Source organism: Sturnus vulgaris, chromosome 6, assembly GCF_052056855.1.
Source record: "Sturnus vulgaris isolate bStuVul1 chromosome 6, bStuVul1.hap1, whole genome shotgun sequence".
Classification (NCBI taxonomy): Eukaryota; Metazoa; Chordata; class Aves; order Passeriformes; family Sturnidae; genus Sturnus; species Sturnus vulgaris.
The window spans coordinates 7,703,906-7,724,356 of NC_142248.1; the positions used below are offsets into that span (position 1 = coordinate 7,703,906).

The 20,451-nt window shown below is 41.2% G+C and overlaps 1 protein-coding gene across 1 annotated transcript in view; it reads left to right on the plus strand.

Moving 5' to 3' along the window:
- Positions 1–3,638: 3,638 nt before the first annotated feature.
- The window catches only part of EXT2 (exostosin glycosyltransferase 2), a 72,626-nt gene continuing 55,813 nt past the window's right edge, over positions 3,639–20,451 (plus strand). The window contains exons 1-8 of the mRNA XM_014873572.2: positions 3,639–3,719; positions 4,266–4,375; positions 5,527–6,086; positions 6,258–6,347; positions 11,090–11,206; positions 14,521–14,716; positions 18,079–18,218; positions 19,085–19,178. Of these exons, the coding sequence (XP_014729058.1) occupies positions 5,551–6,086; positions 6,258–6,347; positions 11,090–11,206; positions 14,521–14,716; positions 18,079–18,218; positions 19,085–19,178 (1,173 nt within the window). The 5' untranslated portion in view covers positions 3,639–3,719; positions 4,266–4,375; positions 5,527–5,550. The remainder of the gene's footprint in view (positions 3,720–4,265; positions 4,376–5,526; positions 6,087–6,257; positions 6,348–11,089; positions 11,207–14,520; positions 14,717–18,078; positions 18,219–19,084; positions 19,179–20,451) is intronic.

The window sequence follows — 20,451 nt, forward strand, 5'->3', positions numbered from 1 at the left end:
CTGCAGACCGTGACAGCTGAAGGCTTTAGGGAGGGGGGAACCACACACTGACAGATTGTTTCTATCTGCATCTTTCTGCCAGATTAATAGTTTCTTTGAAGGGAACTCTTGCCTAACTGAATTTCCTTCTGTCTCATATCCCTGAGGGGGAGCTATTGCAGCACCCCTTCTAAGTATATTTGCACTTCTTTTTCCTTTCAGTTCAGGAAGACAACAGAGGAAGTAAGAGTTATAGACATAAATTAAATCACTGCTTTGACCAGTGTCATCCATCACAAACCAGTAGCACTGGAAATGTATGATGGACTGGATCAAGAGAGAAAACCATGCAATTGGCTACTAGATATTTTATTGATCAGACTAGTTAAAAACTTCACTGATATAAATGGGGGTACCATTTGGTTGTAAGACGTAAACCAGAACAGTGAACCAAAGCAAGGACCTGGCTGCTACAATATCCTTCTTTATCTTATAATAGAAACTCTTTTAATTTAGCTCAGTACCTTATATATTGGCAGTAGCCAATCACAAAATTTTCAGAAGAATAAACTGAGCGATGAGTTTTTAGTTATGCTATGCCATAGGTGAAAAATAAGGTCAAAAGCTGTCCTCAAACCATTGGATTTCGTCTTCATATTTGCCTTTTTTAATTACCTCCTTTCATTATAAAGGTGTTTTCAGAATGTGCTGCTTCCGTCACTGCCTGCATAAGGTGCACCATAACCTCACATGCAGCTTCTTTACATGTGGAGACAGAGTAGCTAGCAGGTTTTCTGCTCTGTACACTGATCATCCCAGCAGAAAATGCAGAATGCTCTATGCGACAGCAGGCAAATGTATGGTGTCGTGGTAAAGCCCTTAAAAACAAATTACAAATGACTCCTGAAGAACTACATAAGGCAGGGCATAAAAGGGCAAAGCAAAGAGAAGTGGAATTTCTGATTTCTCCTGTGCATTTATAAAAATTGATGGCTGGTTATCCAGATGCTGATGAATATTTTCACAAGCTATAAATGGCAACCTGGAGTCTAAAAATAGATGCTGTGCCGCAGACTTGTCTGGCTTAGCTACATCACTAGAATATAAACAGGCTCCCTGATGTGGTTTCAGGGAAATCTCTATCAAGACAGTCTTCATCCTCCATTTTTCTTGCTATATTTTGCAATAAAGTAGCTGATGCCTTTTGCATTTGTTTCATACTAGCTTTTATTAAAATTGCACTGATTTTCAGATTTTCCTGCAGGGATGAAAGGATCGTCAAGTCTCCGTGAATATTTCAGCTGTAATTGGTGCGGTGCACTTTCTTCTCCCTGGCGGAGCAGGGAGGCAGAGGAAGCGCCTGCGGGCACTGCATGGGCTGTCGCAGGCTGCGTTCGGTGACCCCCATCCCTCCTCCCCGCCGCCGCACGTGGACCAGGCAGTGTCCCTGTCACGCGACAGGGCTGGGAACCCCTCTCCTTGGCTCAGGCACATCCAGGCACTGCTCGTGCTGGTGGATCCCATCACTGCAGAGATCCAGTGCTCGTCCGAGCAGCCCCAACACGTGAATGGGGCGCTTTCCGATTCACAAAAATCAGACGCTGTCCAACCATTCTCCTGAAGGAGGGTTCCTGCCTCTGATTGATGAATGGGACAGCTTGCAGCAATTGGAAGCTGATGGGTTACGCCCAGAAACATTATGGGCTCTAACAAGCCCCGGTAGCTTGCACTGGTAGGAGGAATAAGCCAGTACCTGCTCTCAGAAGGATGCTTTAATATCTGTGAGTGCTGTCTGTGCTCTTGGTTTGAATGTCACGGACAAGATGAAGAAGGTAGCAGTGAGTTGGAGGAGAATGCTACATCACCTGCAATGCCACGTGTGCGAGGAGAAGTTGAAAGAAAGAAGAGAAAGCACTGCAGTGACAGCGTTTTGCCTTTTTTTGTGGGAGTACCGAGCTGTCTCTGTGCGTGCCTGTGGATGGCTTTGCAGAAAGCAGTTTTCCCAAGGGCAGGTGAAGTGAAAGAGAACTAATCTATTGCTGACAGTCAAGGCTGTTTAAGGACACTGTGTTCAGTGTGTGTGTGACAGAGGGATTCAGTTTAGAGGCTTAGAGCAGGGATAGGTGCAAACCCCCATCCTTTCACAAGCACACATTATAGGATAGGACGTCATCACTTCACCATTGTACAGAAGGTACAAGTCTATAAAAATGGCTACAGGAAAAATTGAAAAGGGGAAAAATACATTTCCAGCCAGCAAAGGCTGACACTGTCGTGAGACACACATGGTAAGAGTCTTTTAAACCACCAAAGATTACAAGACAGAAGCAGAGCTGGCCTGCATTGTATCCCAGGGGGCAGAGAGACTGGAAATGCTTCTGCCTCAGAGATCAGGTGGCTGAAGGGGCTGCAGCAGGAGAACTTTTTGTGGCAGGACGTAACTGTTGAAAACTTTATTGGTTAAACTGTAACACTTGAAACAGTTACAGTCCTAACAGCTGAAAATTGTTTATAGCTGAGAGATACAAAGTCAGCCCTGTTTCCACCTCGTTGGCACTGAAGATTGTCAGGGTCTGCTGTTTCAGCCCAGGGAGCAGAGAAGGATAAAGAACGTGTTGTCACATGCAGGGACACCACAGTGATGCTGCTGCTGCAATGTCTCCATTGTACCATTGCTCTGTGCACAGTTCAGCTGCAGCATTTTGGGATTGTTCAGCTGGAGAAGAGAATGCTCTGGGGGGATCTTAGAGCAGCCTGGAGGAAGCCTACAAGAAAGCTGGAGAGGGACTTTTTACAAAGGCATGTAGTGACAGGGCAGGGGGGAATGGCTATAAACTGAAAGAGGGTTTATGCCAGATACTAGGAAGAAATTCTTCACTGTGAGGGTGGTGAGGCACAGGTGGCCCAGGGAAGTTGGGAATGCACTATCCCTGGAAGTGTTCAAGGCCAGGTTGGAGGAGTTTCGAGCAAACTGGTCTGGTAGAATGTGTTCTGCCTATAGGAGTGAGGTTGGAAGCAGATGATCTTTGGGTTGAGTCGAAAGAGGTCATCCTATTCTATGACCTTACCTACTTGAGTGTTTTTTGTTTGGTTTGTGGGTTTTTTGGGGTTTTTTTGCATGTTTTTAGTTTGTTTGTTTGGTTGGTTTTTTGGTTTTGTTTTGGTTTTGGGTTTTATTTGCCCTACAGACCAAGTCAGCTCCCATTTCTGGGGATGAAACCAGTGTCTCTTATTTCCACACGGCTGGAGTTTTGTGCAATAAATTTGTCCTTCTCCGTCTTCTGTTAGAAGATACTTCCAGCTACTTCTGTGAAGAGTTTGGGGAAGGTGTAGATATGGGATATGTCCTCACTGAAGTAGTGCCATCCAGCAGAAAGCGACACATGACCCAAAAGCCAATGAGAAAGCCCAGCAGAGTTTTGGAAAGGCACACAGGACCGGAGGAAAGCGAGGCATTAATGCAAACGTGTTGTAAACCAGCGTGGCGGCGGTTCATCGGCGCAGGTTTCGGGCACTCAGACGCGGTGCCGGTCCGTGCCGGTCCAACGGGAGGAGCTCCCGCCCCCGCCGGTGGGGGCCCCGCCGCGCTGCACGCCCGCCCTCCGGCCGCGGGGGGGCGCTGGGCCGGCGGGGCCGGCGGCCGCGCGTGCGCACCGGCCGGGCCGGGCCGGGCCGGGCTGGGCCGGGGGCGGTGGAGCGGGCGGGGCGCGGCCGGGCGGCCCCGGTGACTGCGGGCGGAGGTGAGTGCGGGCCCGGCGGGGGGGAACTGCGGGAGCTAAGGCGGCCCGGCTGCTGCCGACCGGGTTCCGGGCTGCCTTGGGCCCGCCCGCCGCGTCGCTCGGAAGGCGGCCCGTCCTCGTCCCCGTCCCTGTCCCCGTCCCGTTCCCGTCCCTTGCGCCCCGTATTGTGCTGCCACCTCTCTGCCCGCTGCGTCTCGCTCCCGTTACTTCCAGTAGTCCAAGCGCGAGTACGCCCTGTCCCGTGCGCAAGCGGATTGTGTGCTGTGTAAGAGAGAACGTTTCCATGCATGGAGGGGGACCTTTCACTGAGGGTTCTTCCAGCCGGGCTCAGGTCTGGACGGATTTGCCGAGTGAGTGAAGCGCTCGCTGCAGGGCGCGACCTGTGTCATCACATAGCTGGTTCTGGTGCTATGTCAGGAAGGAGGAGTAGAGGACGTGGTTAACAGTCGGGAGCGTATAGAAAGTTTTTAATTGTAAAGCTGACAGTAATGTAGCGTTCTGGCTTCTGTCCTGATAACAGCATGACACATGTATTGCCTTGTACAGGAGATTTTAGAAGCTTCCTCCAGAATCCGATTGTGGATGTAAAGTGATGAGAAGAGCCGTTAAAAGTGGAATGCTTATTGGCATCTGCGATTATTTCAGTGCTGCTTTGTGTAAGTACAGTCAAGTCACGCATAACCCACCCCACCCTGTCAGTCTTTTGTTAAGAACACAAAATAAACACGATTCAGTTTGTTACACCATCGGATTACTAATGAAATTAATTCTCCTTTCATTCATTGATACTTCTTTTATTCGTATTTGTTGTCTACTGGACAGTTAACATGTCTGACTTTCTCTCTCACAAAGCAAGAAAACATCCCATTTGTCTAAAAGAAAAACATAATTATACTGTTCACATTCTTTTTCTGGAAAACATGCTTGCTGTTCTTAAAAAGCTCTCATTATGGAGAGTTCAGGTTGAATTTATTTATGATGAAAGTTGTAGCTGAAAATCTAAGCAAGCTGTTGCTTGCCGGTTTTTTCAGTCTGTAGTTAGTGTAAATCATCCTTTGCAGGAACCACAATTCTGTGTGTAGCAGCTTGTAAGAAATATCAAAGATGACAGTAGTTTGTGATACTTTATATTATGTCATGTTTTTCATTTCAACTATAGTTCAGGCTATAGTGAACTATTTAAATGTTTTTCTCAATGTGGCTGCTCATAGAACATTTTTATGCTCCACTAGGCACGTTGACTAAGATGACAAATTAATTCCTTTTTCTTGCCAGAAGTAGTTTACCATCGTTCTAGTCAGATATGGTGGGGCTTCTATGAAATTCAGTTTAGAAGCACATTTATCTTAGAAACAGTATCATGGTCCTAAGTTTTGTGTGATGCCCTGTTACAAGCTCTTTGCAGGTATCCAAGTTGTTTCTCTTCTCCTGTAGATAAGCATTTTGGTTTTTTTATTAGCATTCCCTCTGAATACACTTTGTAGTGGGACCTCACTACTTCTGCAGTGTCTGAGATTTCCTCTCTCTGGCCAAGCTGTGCCTTTTTCTGCCGTGTGATTGTTCATTGGCCCACATCATTTCATTACAGCCAGACCCAGCAGATCAGCCTCAGTTGCTGCTTGCCCAGTGGCAGTCCCGGCTGGCATCCTGCGTTCCCACGGGAATCATGAGCATCTGAAGGAAGCCTACTGTAATCTGCTGAGGCAAAGACCCTTCCCCGAAAGGAGCAACTGCATGTTTCTCTGCATTGTGATAACTATGTATCTCTTCTAGAGCTCATCCTAAAACCTCTCTCTCTATTTTGTAGCAACAAGAGATAATTGATTCCATTATGTGTGCCTCGGCCAAATATAACACCCGGGGTCCCGCCCTCATCCCAAGGATGAAAACCAAGCATCGCATCTATTACATCACTCTCTTTTCCATAGTTCTGCTTGGCCTAATTGCCACAGGAATGTTCCAGTTCTGGCCTCACTCCATTGAATCATCCAGTGACTGGACTGTTGAAAAACGCAGTGTCCATGATGTGCCTGTGGTCAAGCTTCCTGCTGATAGCCCCATTCCCGAGCGGGGAGACCTCAGCTGCAGGATGCACACCTGCTTCGACGTCTATAGATGTGGTTTCAATCCCAAGAACAAAATCAAAGTATACATCTATTCACTGAAAAAGTATGTGGATGAATATGGGACGTTGGTGAGCAACACCATTTCCAGGGAATACAATGAGCTGCTGACAGCCATCTCTGACAGTGAATTCTACACTGATGATGTCAACCGGGCCTGCCTTTTTGTGCCATCCATAGATGTCCTCAATCAGAACGCCCTCCGGATCAAAGAGACAGCTCAGGCTTTGGCACAGTTATCCAGGTACGTGCTGAAACTTCAGTGTGTGAATGGAAAGAGCACAAAGTAAAAAAAGTAAGGCTAATGCAGGAGGGGAGAATGCAGTGAGTTAATGCCAGCACTAGGCTTTGACAGATCTTGTCTACATGTAGAGAACGCCTTTCTAATTGCAGTTTCTTTCTTCTTTTGCTGTAGGTGGGATCGAGGCACAAATCATTTGCTCTTCAATATGCTGCCTGGAGGGCCACCAGATTATAACACTGCCCTAGATGTTCCTAGAGATAGGTATGTGTTGTGCTGTGTGATGGGCAGATCTAGGTTTAAATGCCACTGAAGAAGCAACAAGCTCAGAAGGGAAATTGATAGTAAAGGATGTGCTCCTTAACCTTTACAAAGCTAGATTATGACTTGCTTGCTTCTCAAAAAAGGAAAGTAAAACCTTGTATAGAAGAGATGTTTACTTTTGAAATCTGATAGTTTAGCCCCATCCTTAATTTTACGAGGGATGTGGCTATCTGTCTGCTTTTAACTCTTGGAGTTGCTGTAAGGTTGGAGAATCTTGATCGAGTGTGTAACTGAATATGAATGCTTTACAGAATGTCCCATTTGATCCAAATTAGAAATTCAAAGACGATTGTAGCAGCAGCTTTCTAATAGAAGTCAGGTACTTTAAGGGCATTTAAAGCAGCTCTCTGCTTAACAAAACTATGCTGAATTTCAATAGTTTTTGTTATCTTAATAATTAGACTGTATTAGTAATTGGACAAATGCTCTTAGTTATTCTCTGGCAAGTGTGCTTTAAAAATATGTGCCAGGAACTTAAAAGGCATACATTCTGAGCTCAGTTTTCACTTGCAGGATTGTTTCGTTTTGGAGGAGGAAAGGAGGTTGTAAGGGAAAGAAAATTGAAAGAGGAAGGAGATACTGTTACTGAAGATGTTTCTAATACGTCTGCCTGTGTGTGCTTAGTTCTGCTGAGTTAGGTCCATTGTAACCAGTGCTTTTCTTGAAAGTCAAAGTTAACTTTCTCCTGCCAAATCTTGCCTGAGATACGGGGTCTTTGCTAAGATGATTGCCTGTGAAATATATCTTGATTTCCAGGCATCAAAGACAATTTAAAACATCTTCCAGTACCAGAACAGACTTTTTTTCTGGACATGTTTAAAGAGTAAATTTGCTCATTGTAATTATATCACTGTGAAGTAAGGCTTTAGTTTTTTCCTTTTCAGTATGAAACATGTTGTATGTATGGGTTAGCCTGGAGAGGGCAGTCAAGCATCAGTCTCATGTACAAGTCTGTTAGTAAATACTTGCATTTGTTATCTTAGATTTATACTTAAGGAGAATTTTCATTTGACAGTAGAATGGACTGCATATTTATAGGTATATGTGTGTCTATCAAAGAAGTGGATTTATTAACTGAATGTAGTATATATGCTGCAGAACTTTTTTATTTTTGCTTTTTAATCTCATATCTCCATTTACATTTGGCCTTGCATGCCTTGGCTTAGCAGGCAAGAAACCTATTATTTTGGTAGGTGTTTCTCCTAAGTATTTGTCATGCAAACATGGAAAACTGGGTAATTTATGTAAGAAACTAAAGTCTTTTTTAGCATTCAGGTGTTGTAATTTGCCAATCTGACTCAGTCCATCCACAGCTGTATGATTGTGAGCTGTAATACATAAGAGAGGTGATAACAGTCCTTGGGATGGAAAAAAAGTGGAAATTCCTTTTTGTAGGGAGCCAACAGTTGGACTGTTTGATGTACAGAAGTTATTCTACAGGTCACAGGTGCAAAGACAAGGGGCCTCTGAAAGAACCTGGGAGTGTGGACCTAGTCCTGGAGAGGCCTGAGTGGTACAGAATGAGCTTTCAGTATGCTTTTGGAGACCTTTGGAGCTCTTAGTTCATGTCTAATGGAACAAGTGATTAGGATGTGTTTTCTTCATTTGAGAATGTTTAAAGGTGCTAGGAGTGGGTAGTTAATCAACTGTGATAGACAGTTGTTTGTAGCATCACAGGGTAAGAAGCTGCTGGCCAAAATAAAAGCATGCTGGCAGAGTTCAGTTGGTTTTGAATGACTTGTCTGAACTGTACCATGACAACTCCAGAAGGAGTTTTTTGGGAGTTTGTGGATCACTTGTGAAATACACAGGTAATATTTGTGGAGTTTGCACAGTGAGTGTGGCCTGCCTTCTGCAGTCAACGTGTCTGAGAGATCATACACAGTTGAACTGTAGTGGATCATGAGGTTTAATAGACTTGTGTCCTATTAATTTGCTGCAGAATATTGATCCAGGTAAAGTAAGACCTTATACACAGGGGGGAGTTCAGTTATATAATGATTTTACATCTGGAAAAGTTCTTGGCTAACGTACTTCACTAAGGGGTTGTTTGTTTATTAAATCTTTAATCCAATTTCCAAAGAGAGTGTAGAAGTTCTTTCTTCCATAATTTCAGAAGTGAAAGTTTGCCTTGTGGGCATGGAGGCTGCGTTGCTAGTATTGGCTGCCATAACATATGTAATCTCCTTCCATAAAACTTAAAAGATAAGCTATATATTATCTGTTAATTAGTGCTGTTGGATTTGGTACAATGATGAGGTTGAAAGGATTTCTTTTGCAAAACTTTTCTGGTGCTGTAGAATTGAATTTATGAACTAAGATACTTTTTATTTATTTCTTTTTCAGTCTGTGAATTGAGTTCAGTGACTTGTGGAGTTTGGCAGAAAGCTGCTGCAGATGGCAGTTGGACAGAAATATTTAGAGTACAGGCCAGCTGGAGCACTTAATGGAGAGAAAGAAGGATCAATATTTGAAAAGTGGTGAAAAGTTGCTCAGGGACAGTCGTTCCTTGCTGATCAGTGCAATTTAAAGATTATTTGTCTTGAGTGCATTAGGAGTTAATATTCCTACTCTCTTAATGCATTGTACAGTGAAAATCCAAGTGGAGTTACTTAACTGGTGTTGGTTCCCTGTGGGTTTATTTAGGTAAAAGTCTGCATGACACACACCTGCTTTCTCAAGGCTGATGAGGTGCTGTCGTGTTTTCACTGGATCCTATTAAAACAATCTGTTTCTGGTTTCCCAGTTTGGGGGGAGTGTATAAAAGGAGAAGGGAGATATAAAGTGCAAGAGCAGTAACACTCAACCAATTTTTTTTCTCTCTTCTTGTAACTGGATTAATATGGATAAGACACAGAACATGCAGCTTCAACGGTGAAGCCTAGTCATAGCAGTGTTGTACATGTCACCAAAAGCAGGGGGTTGGGGGACATTGGAAAGGAATTAGAAATTATTTGGAATATAAATTCTAAACTCAGTATGTACTTAATTTATCATCTGGTTCTCAAGCTGATTTTTGCTCCTATCATAGTTTGTATGCTGAATGAAGAGTCACATTTATGGCAAAGTGTGACCATGGTGTTTGAACACTGAGCAGTTGTGCTGCAGGTCAGAGCAGGAAGTGAAGTATCCTGTGGGGCATCTGATGGGGATGAGAACAGGCACAACATACTGGTGTTCATCTAGAGTGTCTTATACTCATGGGAAGAATCTTGGGTGGTAATTTGGTATAATGAGAATCTATTGTCTAACATTTGTGGGAAACTGCTTCGCCAAACACCTTACCAAGGATTTCATTCACTGATGTCTGAAAACAGGAATATTAGCTAATGGATTGTTGGTGCCTCTTCCAGTCTCATGTTGACTTTTTGTTCCTACGTGTTCTGATTACTGACAAGACCTATGCCTTCTCTGAAGTGTGACAGTAAGGCTTTCCACTGTAATCATAACTGCAAAAATGGGTACAGCTCCTCAAGATCCTTTCTTTAATGCCCTGTCTAGTAATGTATTTGTGTCCTGCTCCTTTCTACAGGGAAGGAGGCAAACTGGAATTGAGAAATAAGGTACCTTAAGCAGAACCAGCGTTCCAGAAGCAGCTGAAAGTATAGCACACCCTCCTGTTGAATGACAAAGGACTGAAAGTTTGATCAGCTCTTTGAGAAGGCTCACAAAAGAAGCTGAATCTGAGCTTTTGAAACTAGGATGATGTGTTCCTGATGCCACCTTGTCACTGGACATGAAATGGCAACGGAAAAACTGTTATCCTCTACTAGAGTATTTCAAAGAGGCTTGATTTGTGATAGGAGATAGTGGCAAACTTTTTTTTCTGGAATTGTATATGATATACTGCTTTCTTCTATATACATTGTTCTCTTCTGTTTCTTAAAGCACTTCCGTGTGGCAAAAGGTTGTCCCATCTAGGAAAAGGCACAATGCAGGTCATCCTGTTGGAAGGTTGAATTGCATTTTAATTTATCAGTCCTTGATTATTCCCATGTTCTCTAGCATATAGTGTCCCAAGCAGCCTCTACTCTTGGAAGTTAGTGTCATGAAATACAGATTTCTTTTTCTCATGTTTTCTGTTCATAGAATTTTTGTGTAATATAAAAATGAAATAAATTTCAGTAGTATGATAACTTTGAAAATACAGTTGCAAATAACTTAATTTTATTTTCCATCCTAAGAAGTCCAAAGTCACTGTAAGATGCTAAAATACTGTTACTGTACTGTGATTTGTATCTGAAATATAGCTTGTCTTGAACGCTTTGAAAGTTGTTCTATACCCAATTTTAATATGGGTATCAAGGAATATCTTAACTAGTCGAAATAATTCAGAATGTATTTCTTCAGATTAAAATTGTCTTAGGATATGTAAGCTTGTAAATTGCAACAATAACAGTAATATATTAGATTTCCCTATACTAATGCAAAAATGCTTCATTCCTCAGTGATCACACACAACTGTAAGCACTCTGTAGGTGACTAGATCCTATTTAGCAGCAAACCAAGATCACAAAAACTAAAGTCAACTTAAAGCCATCATGAAAACATGCCACTGAGAAATGCTGAGGGAAAAGCTTACCTCTGAGCATGCATCTTGTTCTGGTAATGACAAGCAGTGAATTGCTGGAGTTTGAATGTTATACATTCTCAGTTTAAACTTGCTTTCTTGTGTTTTCCAGAGCTCTGTTGGCTGGTGGAGGCTTCTCCACTTGGACTTACCGGCAAGGCTACGATGTCAGTATTCCTGTTTACAGCCCCCTGTCAGGAGAAGTAGATCTGCCAGAAAGAGGACCAGGGTAAAGTAATTCCCATGAATTGGGCAAAGTATATTCAATATCATATTTAATATTGATGATTATGAAATATAATTATAGCTACTAACTTTATGGTGAGCTTGGGCACTTTTGTAAGACTTGCTTTTAACAGCTCTTGCTGTTAAAACTGATGATGCTTTAAATGCTGATGGTTCCACTGCTAATGGTCTTGGTTCAATTGCCAACTGCTCCTTCTAATAACTTTATACTTTTCTTGTATTGTGGTGCCTAAAACTGTGCAGAGCACTCAGACTAAGACAATCCCTTCCTTTGACCAGCTGCCTGATGCACCCCAGGACACAGTTGTCCCTCCTGGCTGTTGGGGTACTACTGACTCATATTCAGCTTGCCATTGACCAGAACCCCCAGATCTCTTTCCACAGGGCTGCTCTCCAGCTTCTCATTTCCCAGTCTGTCTGTACATCCAGGTTTGCCCTGTCCCAGGTACAGTCTGAGACTTGTCTTTATTAAACTTCATACCCTTGGTGATTGCCCAGCTCTTTGATTTGTTGAGATCTCTCTGCAGGGCTTCTCTGCCTTCAAGGGAGCCAGCAGCTCCTCCCAATTTTTTGTTGTTGGCAAACTTACTTAGTATCCCTTCCAGTCTGTGTCCAAGTTGTTTATGAAGATGTGGAACAGCTCAGGACCTAGGTTGGAGCTCTGAGGAACCCCACTGTGACAGGTCGCCAGCTTGATGTAACACCCACCATTTGCACCTCACCTGTCATTAAGCTCATGAAAAAGAAGGATGAAATCTTGTTTGTGTGATTATGGGAATACGTACATCCAGACCTTAGAACACTGATTTTGTTTCTTTTTTAAAGTAATGGAGTAAGACATAAACACAAACAACACCACCTTCCCCTCCCTGAACATTGTCGTTGGAAGAAAAGCAAGAGAATTGGGAAATAAAACACTGATTTTCTCAGAGCATGTAATTAGCCATTGAAATGAGCTATCCTGGCTTCTCTAATCTGTTCATGTCTTCAGAACAAGAGGAGGTAGAAGTCTGGAAGACATGTTTTAACTGGTTATGGAAGGCTGTTCTTTTTCTATTTCATAAATCTTCTAATTACACAGCTGAAAAAGTTGCTCTGTAACAAGGTCTTACTTCTGTTATGATTTAAAAGATGGGCAGACAGAGGCAATGGGGATCAATGATCTGTCTGCTCATTGTGAAGATCAAGTGTACAAATGTAGTCTGGTAAGGGCAGTGCTCTTGCTGTTACTCTTGCTCCAAGTACAATAATGCAGTCAATTAGGACAAATTTGTGCAGCAGTGGTTTACTTTGCTCACACCCTTTATGTCCCTGCTTGTGATGCCCCTGGACCAGGCCAGTGAGTGGCATCTCATTGGCAATCATCCCAATTGATTGCTCACAGTTCTTAAGTGTTACTACATTCCAACACAGAGTGCAAGCATGCTCTGTGTTTCTGTCTGGAGAGCATGAATGTGATGATGGGCTCCAGCATGTATAGAACCAGTTGTAAAGAGAGAAGCAGTCATATTTTTCATGTCCAGGTAGTCAGTTCAACTCTGATTTTGGGTTTTTTGGGTAGTCAGCTCAACTCTGATTTTGGGTCAGATAAGAGAAATAGTTCTTGTGTTCCGTTAATGTGTTGGAGATTTAGTTTCTCAAAATTGCTTTTTGTTTTATTTTTTTAGTTTTTTAAAATTGTGTTGGGCAGCCTGGTGTCCGGAGTGCCATCCAGTGGCCAGTCAGCGTTACTAGTGACTAGGATTCCCAGGCTCGCCTGCTTTGTGCAGGAGGGGTGGGACGAGGACACACCACTCAGAATCCAGGCTTGCTTGGGATAAACCTTTTCATCACACTACGTTAGTGTGTTATTTCTTGGGAGATGGCATGTACTTTCTTTTGTAGCAGTGTTTGATAAGCCAGATTTTGAGTGTCATAGAGTGATGACAATTTCCAGGCAAAATTTTCTTTTAAACATATAGACAAACAACACAAACAAACCTACTTTTTTTTTTTTTTAAGCTAGTTATATGCATTTATTATCGCTCATCTGTATCATTATTTCCTTTTTTAAAGGCCTCTTACAGAGCTGAACTGAGGGGGTTTGATTTTCTTGCCTTTTTAATTGGATTGCTTAAAATCCAATTCTGCTGGTAGCAAGTTGGTAGCAGCTGGAGACTTGTGAGAAAGAATGTTTAAAAAAAATGCTATGCATCTGTTAATTGGAGCAACTAAAGTGACCAGCATGAAAATGAGTAGAAGAGGTGAGAAGAGCAGCAGGAGAGGTCTGACTTTATAAAGTGTGTGTGTTTGTGTGTTTTCAGAGCTGTAAATTAAAGATAGCATCACGTGGAGTAGAACTGGAATCCTAAGTACAGGCCTCGTGCTTCCTGTGTTCTTTTGGCAGCGTGAGGGCACTCACTCACTATGTGTGTTCCTTTCACTGGGGAGTGGTGAAGCAGTCTGACTTTAGCTGACCTGTTTGAAAAGGAAACCCAAGTAGATGAGTATAACAATTATATGACATGCTATTTTCCAGTATTAGTACAACTTTTTTAAGCAGCAAGCACTTAATTTGAGCTTGTATTCCTGTGTGGTTTACCTCCAGTGTTATTTAGTGTTTTTAAACACATCACTATATGAAATGTTCAGCATGTTTTAAATATTCATGGTTTTGGAAGATGGTAGGAGTTGAGAGTGTATGGGATAACATATGCCATATGGACCTTCAACTTTTCTTTGGAAATGTTGCCTCTATATTGCCCCAAGGGACAGAACTGAATCACAGTTAAAAAAAATGAGCTTGTTTATTGCTGCCGTCACCATATCAAGCCTAAATAAGCTAAATACTGAGTTGTCAGTTCAGCATCTTTTTTCAATTAAAATTCATGAGAACATATATGGGAGGAGAAACTAGAAGCACTCACTGTCCTATCTACTTTGTTTTAGCATATGAACACCAAACAAAAGTATAAACAATCCTGGCATCAGTAACAGGCTGATTTAAAATGCAGCTAAATAATGTTTATTTAACTTTATAATAGAAGTTATAATGCAAGTGCCTATTCTAATGTGATAAATACTCTTACCAAGTAGAAATTTATTCAGAATTGTAAATAATATTGAGCCACTATCTATCCCAGACTTAATTATATTTCATCATTACCCATTCCAGCCTTGTCTGACAATATGGTCTTGGCAGCATGTCCTCATTTAGTTAATCTTGCTCTGCTTTTCCAGGATGAAAGGAAATGCATTCTTGAGCATCTTGGAAGTAAACTTGCAGTGCTGTCAGGTAACCTGGCTGTGTTTTTCCAGCCCTCGCAGGTATTTCATTCTGTCATCTCAAATGGCTCTGCACCCAGAATACCGCCTGGAGCTGGAAGCTCTTCAGGCTGAGAATGGGGAATCAGTGCTGGTCCTGGACAAATGTACAAACCTGTCAGATGGGGTCCCTGCTGTTCGCAAACGCTGCTACAAGAATCAAGTCTTTGATTATCCTCAAGTGCTTCAGGTAAGGCTGTCCCTCCTGCAGGTTTCTCTTCCCAGCAGTGTATGTCTTAGCTGTGATTCTTGTTCCTGTCCAGCAGTGGTAGGGTACTTCCTTGTATTTAGTTTATGTGCTTGATATGGTTTAAAACTGCATAATTTTTTATGTTAGCTTGAGTATTGTATCTTAAGTATTGAGGATATATCCTCAATGGTATTGAGTATTATATCCTTGAGTATTTATCCTTATTTTTAAGAGGGCCAAAAGCTATGTACTCAAAATCATATGCAGACTCTGCTTATATGAGACTGGTCATGGTAATTTGGCAATACAAGGCAGTGTCATGTAAACTTAAAAAAAATTACACGAAGATACTGCCAAATCCAGTAGCAATGGGTTGCTAAATGGAGGAATGGGAGGAAAAACTTTTGGAGGCAGATGAAGTTGCTCACTTCAAAACTGGAGAGGAACATTGGAATTTGCACCTTCCGAAATAGCTGACAAAAGGGCTTTCAGCTGGCATGAATTTGGAATTGATTTCTCGGATATGACAGTCTGGGCCTTGCTAGATGAAGCTTGAAACTTGAAGATGGCTTTGTCAATTGGATAGAAGGTTAAAATGCACTTTAAGGAGCTTATGCTCTTATATTTGGGCCACAAAAAGGAATGTTAAATTTAAGGACAGTTGTTAATCAAATTACATTTTTTGTATGCAGTTTAGTAGTTAAATTGTACAGAACTATCTGTGTAGATATCTCAGACTGAGCTAGCAGGCTTGTCAGCATGCAGCTATGAAAACATCTAGGTGAAATGTGTTTCATGGCCTTGGCCCAACTTCCAGAGGCCTTTTGATGTGTCAGTGAAGATAAAACTAGATAGTGTTCTCAGACCCCTGTGTCTCTTGGCAATTCACTAACAGAGGTGCTTTGGCATGCAGTGTGGTGAAGTGAGCTATGCCACAGGCCACTGTCTGCGGCCACCAGCATATAATCTGTCTTTGAACTTCAGCAAGTGATGGTAAAATAACAAACAAGCTGAGGAAAGGCAAAGTTTCCACCCCTCCTGTTATGTTTTGTAGGAAATATGTTTAAAATTCCATGTGGAGGAGGAGGAGAGGGAGGAAAGGGTCACCAGGAGTCCTAAACTTTGAGTAACAAAAACTTGTTTGCTTTATTTCTTTAAATAAATAGTCTGAATTGCTAAAGGATAGCAAGTAAGGGAATCTATATCTGTATCTTGCTATATATGATTTTATAACTCAGAAGAGAGCTGGCACATGCCGAGATTGTTAAAATACTTTCCCCTGCATTTCCCTTTGGAATGTCTGGCTGATAACAGTGGTGATGTGAGGAGATGTATTTATAGTAACCTTTGTCTAGACAGGAAAAATGGTTATCTGGGCAGATGAGCATGTGTGTCCACATCTGGGCTTTTTTTTTTTCTTTTTTGTCTCTCCCAGTCCTTACTCGTCTCTTCCACCTGCTGCTGTGTGATCTAGTGAGTCAATGGTTAAAATGTGTGTTCATTCTCTCAGCTCCTTTCATTCCCCACACCCTTCTTTTCTTTCTCTTCCTGTCTAAGAGTGGGGGAAGGGGGACTTGGATCACAGTTCATCCTTTCCAGCACTGCCTTTACAGATGTCCTACTAGACAGACTCTTGGACTTCTGGGTTGTTAATGCTTCCTGTTTGCAGTCTTCTCTTAGATGAGATTTTCAAGGCTCTTAGTACTCTTTGGGTATGAACACAGGTCTTATGATTACATCAGGAAACAAGTGAAGAGCCAGCAAAACCCCTTGTATTTCCTAGTTCCATCTTGATGTTTTGCTGCCCTGCTGAGCCTTCTGACTCCTTTTCTTCAGGCCATGGAACACAAGCTGGAAAAATGTTTTCTTATCTGTGGGAACCCCTGTATCAACTTTATAATTTTTCTTTCTTAAACTTAGGGATAATATTGACTTGGGATTTTTCCCTGTTGTGTAGCTGAACTCTATTAGCATTTATTTTGCAATCTTGAGTCTGTAGCAAGATTCCTCAGTGGCAGTGAGAACTAAAGTCCCTAAATACAGGGTGAGTGCAACATAGTCAAGAAGTCCTCTTTGCTGCAAGTTAAACTTGTGGCATTTTGTCTTCTGTATTGTGGACATGAGTAAATGGATTATACTCCTTTTGTGACAACGTTTTTTAATCTTTGAAGCTCCCTTCCTCCTGCCCTCATTCCTTCAGAATAAGTAGCATTGATAGAGTCAATTCTTCCTTGTAGATTATATTTTCAAGGTAAGTAATCATCCTTTACTTACCACGGGAAGTGCATTGCCCAAGACTGAACCCTGCTCTGTCTGAGGTCTTTTGTTACTGTGAAGAGTAAGGGAATCCTTCAGATTTCTTAAATTGTACATGTTTTTGGATTGTAATACTACCTGTGGGTGGAGTGGTTTGTGTTTTCAACAGTACAACATTGCTGTCACATGAATACCCTTTCTTTGCCTGTTCTTTTGTAGGAAATGTCCTCTTCTGCAAAGTGCAAATCTTAGCCAGTTGCTTCATGCCTGTTATTTGTGCAGTTTGCTATTTTTAAGTGTTGAATTCTATATCAGTATTTCTTAGTTGATTTATGCATACAATGTCTAAATCTAATCCTGGTATCTATTACACCTGCTAATCCTACAAAATCATAGATATTGTCAGTCTAATAAGTATGGTCTTAATTCTGCTGCTCAGTTAGCTAAGGGACACGCTGAATGCTGTTGCACTTAGGAAAGATTACTTGGTTTATCACTGCTTTACTTATGAGTCACTGGTAACTACTATATACTTGGAGTTCTGTAACTGTAATTTATATACTGTAAAAGCCTATGAGGGCTTTATCTAGCCCCTGATTTCTTAATTTGACTGTGAAAATGCTGCCAAACATGTCAAATGACTTGAGATTCAAAATTTGTTACTTCCCTGCTATCCATAGAGCTGCACTGCCTTATAACAGAAGAAAATTAAGTTGGCTCCATACAGTTTATACTTAAATAAGTTCATCTTAATTGTGCTGAACTGTTGAAAAGTTTTAAATTTATTTTTCTCCTTGAGTTTTCTCAACTGAATTCTAAAGTTTGGCCATTAAAATAAAGCACAGAATTGTCCCACCAGCCCATTTCTCATTCCTCCACTTAAGATATTTTTCCTAACCTCTGGAAGATAAAGTTGTAAAATTATTTTGAATTAGCTAATAATTCAGAATATATTGATTGCACAGAGCAAGTTGATTTTCCTTTTGACTTTTTTTTACGAAGGGAAGGGCAGGAAAACATAATGCATATATACATACACACACACAATGCAAATATAACATGTCCTTTTTTTCCTCATCTGTGTGTTGGATACCATTTGTTGACAGGAGTCTACATTCTGTGTTGTTCTACGTGGAGCCCGCCTGGGACAGGCTGTGCTAAGTGATGTTCTTCAAGCTGGTTGTGTCCCAGTCATCATTGCTGACTCCTACATTCTGCCTTTCTCTGAGGTTCTGGACTGGAAGAGGTCTGTACCCTCGCTGCTGTACATCAAACCACTGCCTGAGATACTTCATTGCCTTCAGTGGTTTGAATCAAATCTGATAAGTCAAGTGTACTGGGGGTTACAGAGTAAGATGCACACTGTCTTTGCCCTTGATCTATTTTGTATCATAAATAGGAGAGGAAAATAAATGAGACTGATATGACAGAGCATTGATTATGCTGTAGCCAGTAATTTTTTCTTCTAAAACAGATGTGCTGTATAATCCCATGCTTGAATTCAATGAGGACTGGTCTCCATTCAGGCTCTTTTAAGGAAAATATATACTAAATATTGTGTCACAGAAATGCTAATTCTCTATATTGCACCATGATTCCCAAGTTTATCTGAGATGGAAAGGTATCATTACTTTGTGACTGAGTACACTGTATTAGAAGTTTATATTATGTTTCTTTGCATTCACTATGCCCAATTAAATGATCTTATGATAGGGATAATATGTACAAAAATTATTTATTTTATGTGTAACTCTGTGTATGCTACTACTGTTTGGTTATTCAAAAAATCTCTGCTGACAGCAAGTCAGTGACAATCCAGAGATGAGAATTCAAAATTTCTGAATCTCTATCCATTCCATAGTTATTTGATAGTCTGGACAGATCAGTTTACAGACTTTGGTGGCATTATCTGTGGGCAGACTGGCTGCTGTTGGGAAGGAACTGTTATCGAGTATTTTGTTACACTGAGAGAAGACTGCTTCTTTTTGCTTATGTCTTACTAAAATAGGGCAAGATTCTGGGTTGGAAAAGCAGTCAATGTCTTTTGAATGTAGATGTCAATGTAGAATTTCTTCTCACCTTACCATAAGTTTTCTTTTTTTTTGCTTATAGGGCCTCTGTTGTCATCCCTGAAGAGAAGATGCCTGAAATGTACAGTATTCTGCAAAGTATCCCCCAGCGACAGATTGAAGAGATGCAAAGACAGGTAAAGCAATGTACCATGTTAAAATTATTTTCTTTGCTTTACAGTTGGAGTCTATGTTCATACACTTGCCTTGCTCTGACAGCTGTTGGAATGCAGAAGCATCCACTGTACTCTCATGTTAATATTTTAATTATTTGACCCTCGTTTTTTTTTAATGCTAAACATCTGCATTTGCCATCACTTTTCAGTGGGATGGAAGCTCTCCCTGAATGTAAGTGTACTGCCTACTGACATCTATTGACATATTTCTGATGAAATCACAGGGTATATTTGTTTTGCTTTTCTACATGGCATTTAAATTGTAGTAAAGAAGTTCAAGAATCTGTGTTTATTTCAAAAGCAGCTTTGGTTTGTAGAAAAATTTTAGTTGCCTTAAATGTGAGGGGACTGTTAAGCCCAAAATATTTTAAATGTTTTATCTACATTGACAATTCCTCTGAGAGAGGGATTTTTCTTATTTGGTGACTGCAAGAGCTGAGCCCATGAACTGTCAGGCCAGTAAAGAGCATATTAACATGTAATGTACATTTGTATCTAGGATATTTCATCCTTGACACCTTACTGTACCTGAGTGTATATTGTTATAAGGTAAGATGGTGCTCTTATCATTGCCTCAGTTCCTCATCAGGAAAATCATAGAGGAAGTAAGAGCTAGGGTTTTAAGGAAAAAGTTAACTATGTGGTCTCAGGTGACTTTTCAAGATGCATGGGATTTCTGCAGTCAAATTTCTGCAAGAATTGTGAAGTCATTTGTCTGAAATTCCCTTACACTACCTTAGTGACAAAGTCATCTTTTGTGTGGTCCTTGTAAAAAGTGACCCAAGACATTTTTTTAGAATGTAGCCCACAACACTCTAGTTATTACTACTTAGGCAGTGCTAAAAGATGCCCAATGTATATAAATACTGATATATGGGGAAAAAATAGACTCTCAATTTAGAAGTAAATGTCTTTCACACCTGAATTCTGTTGCCACCTTCACTGCATTCTGTTCTGGGTCTGCAATACCACGGCAGCCATCAGGGGTCTCCTTTCTCTTTAGTGCCTTCACACAAATGAACCATTTTGATGGGGTCTGCTGGCAGCACCAACATGCCACCAAAACCAGGAGGTGAGAAAGTAAGATGAGTGTTACAACTCCTAGAGATGTGGTTTTTGGTTTAGAGATGTTAACCTAATAAAGCTTTAAAAATGATATTAATAGTCTGTCAAAGTGTGCAATAACTTTCTTGTTGTCTATTTCACTGATAATATAAAATAATCACTTCTATAT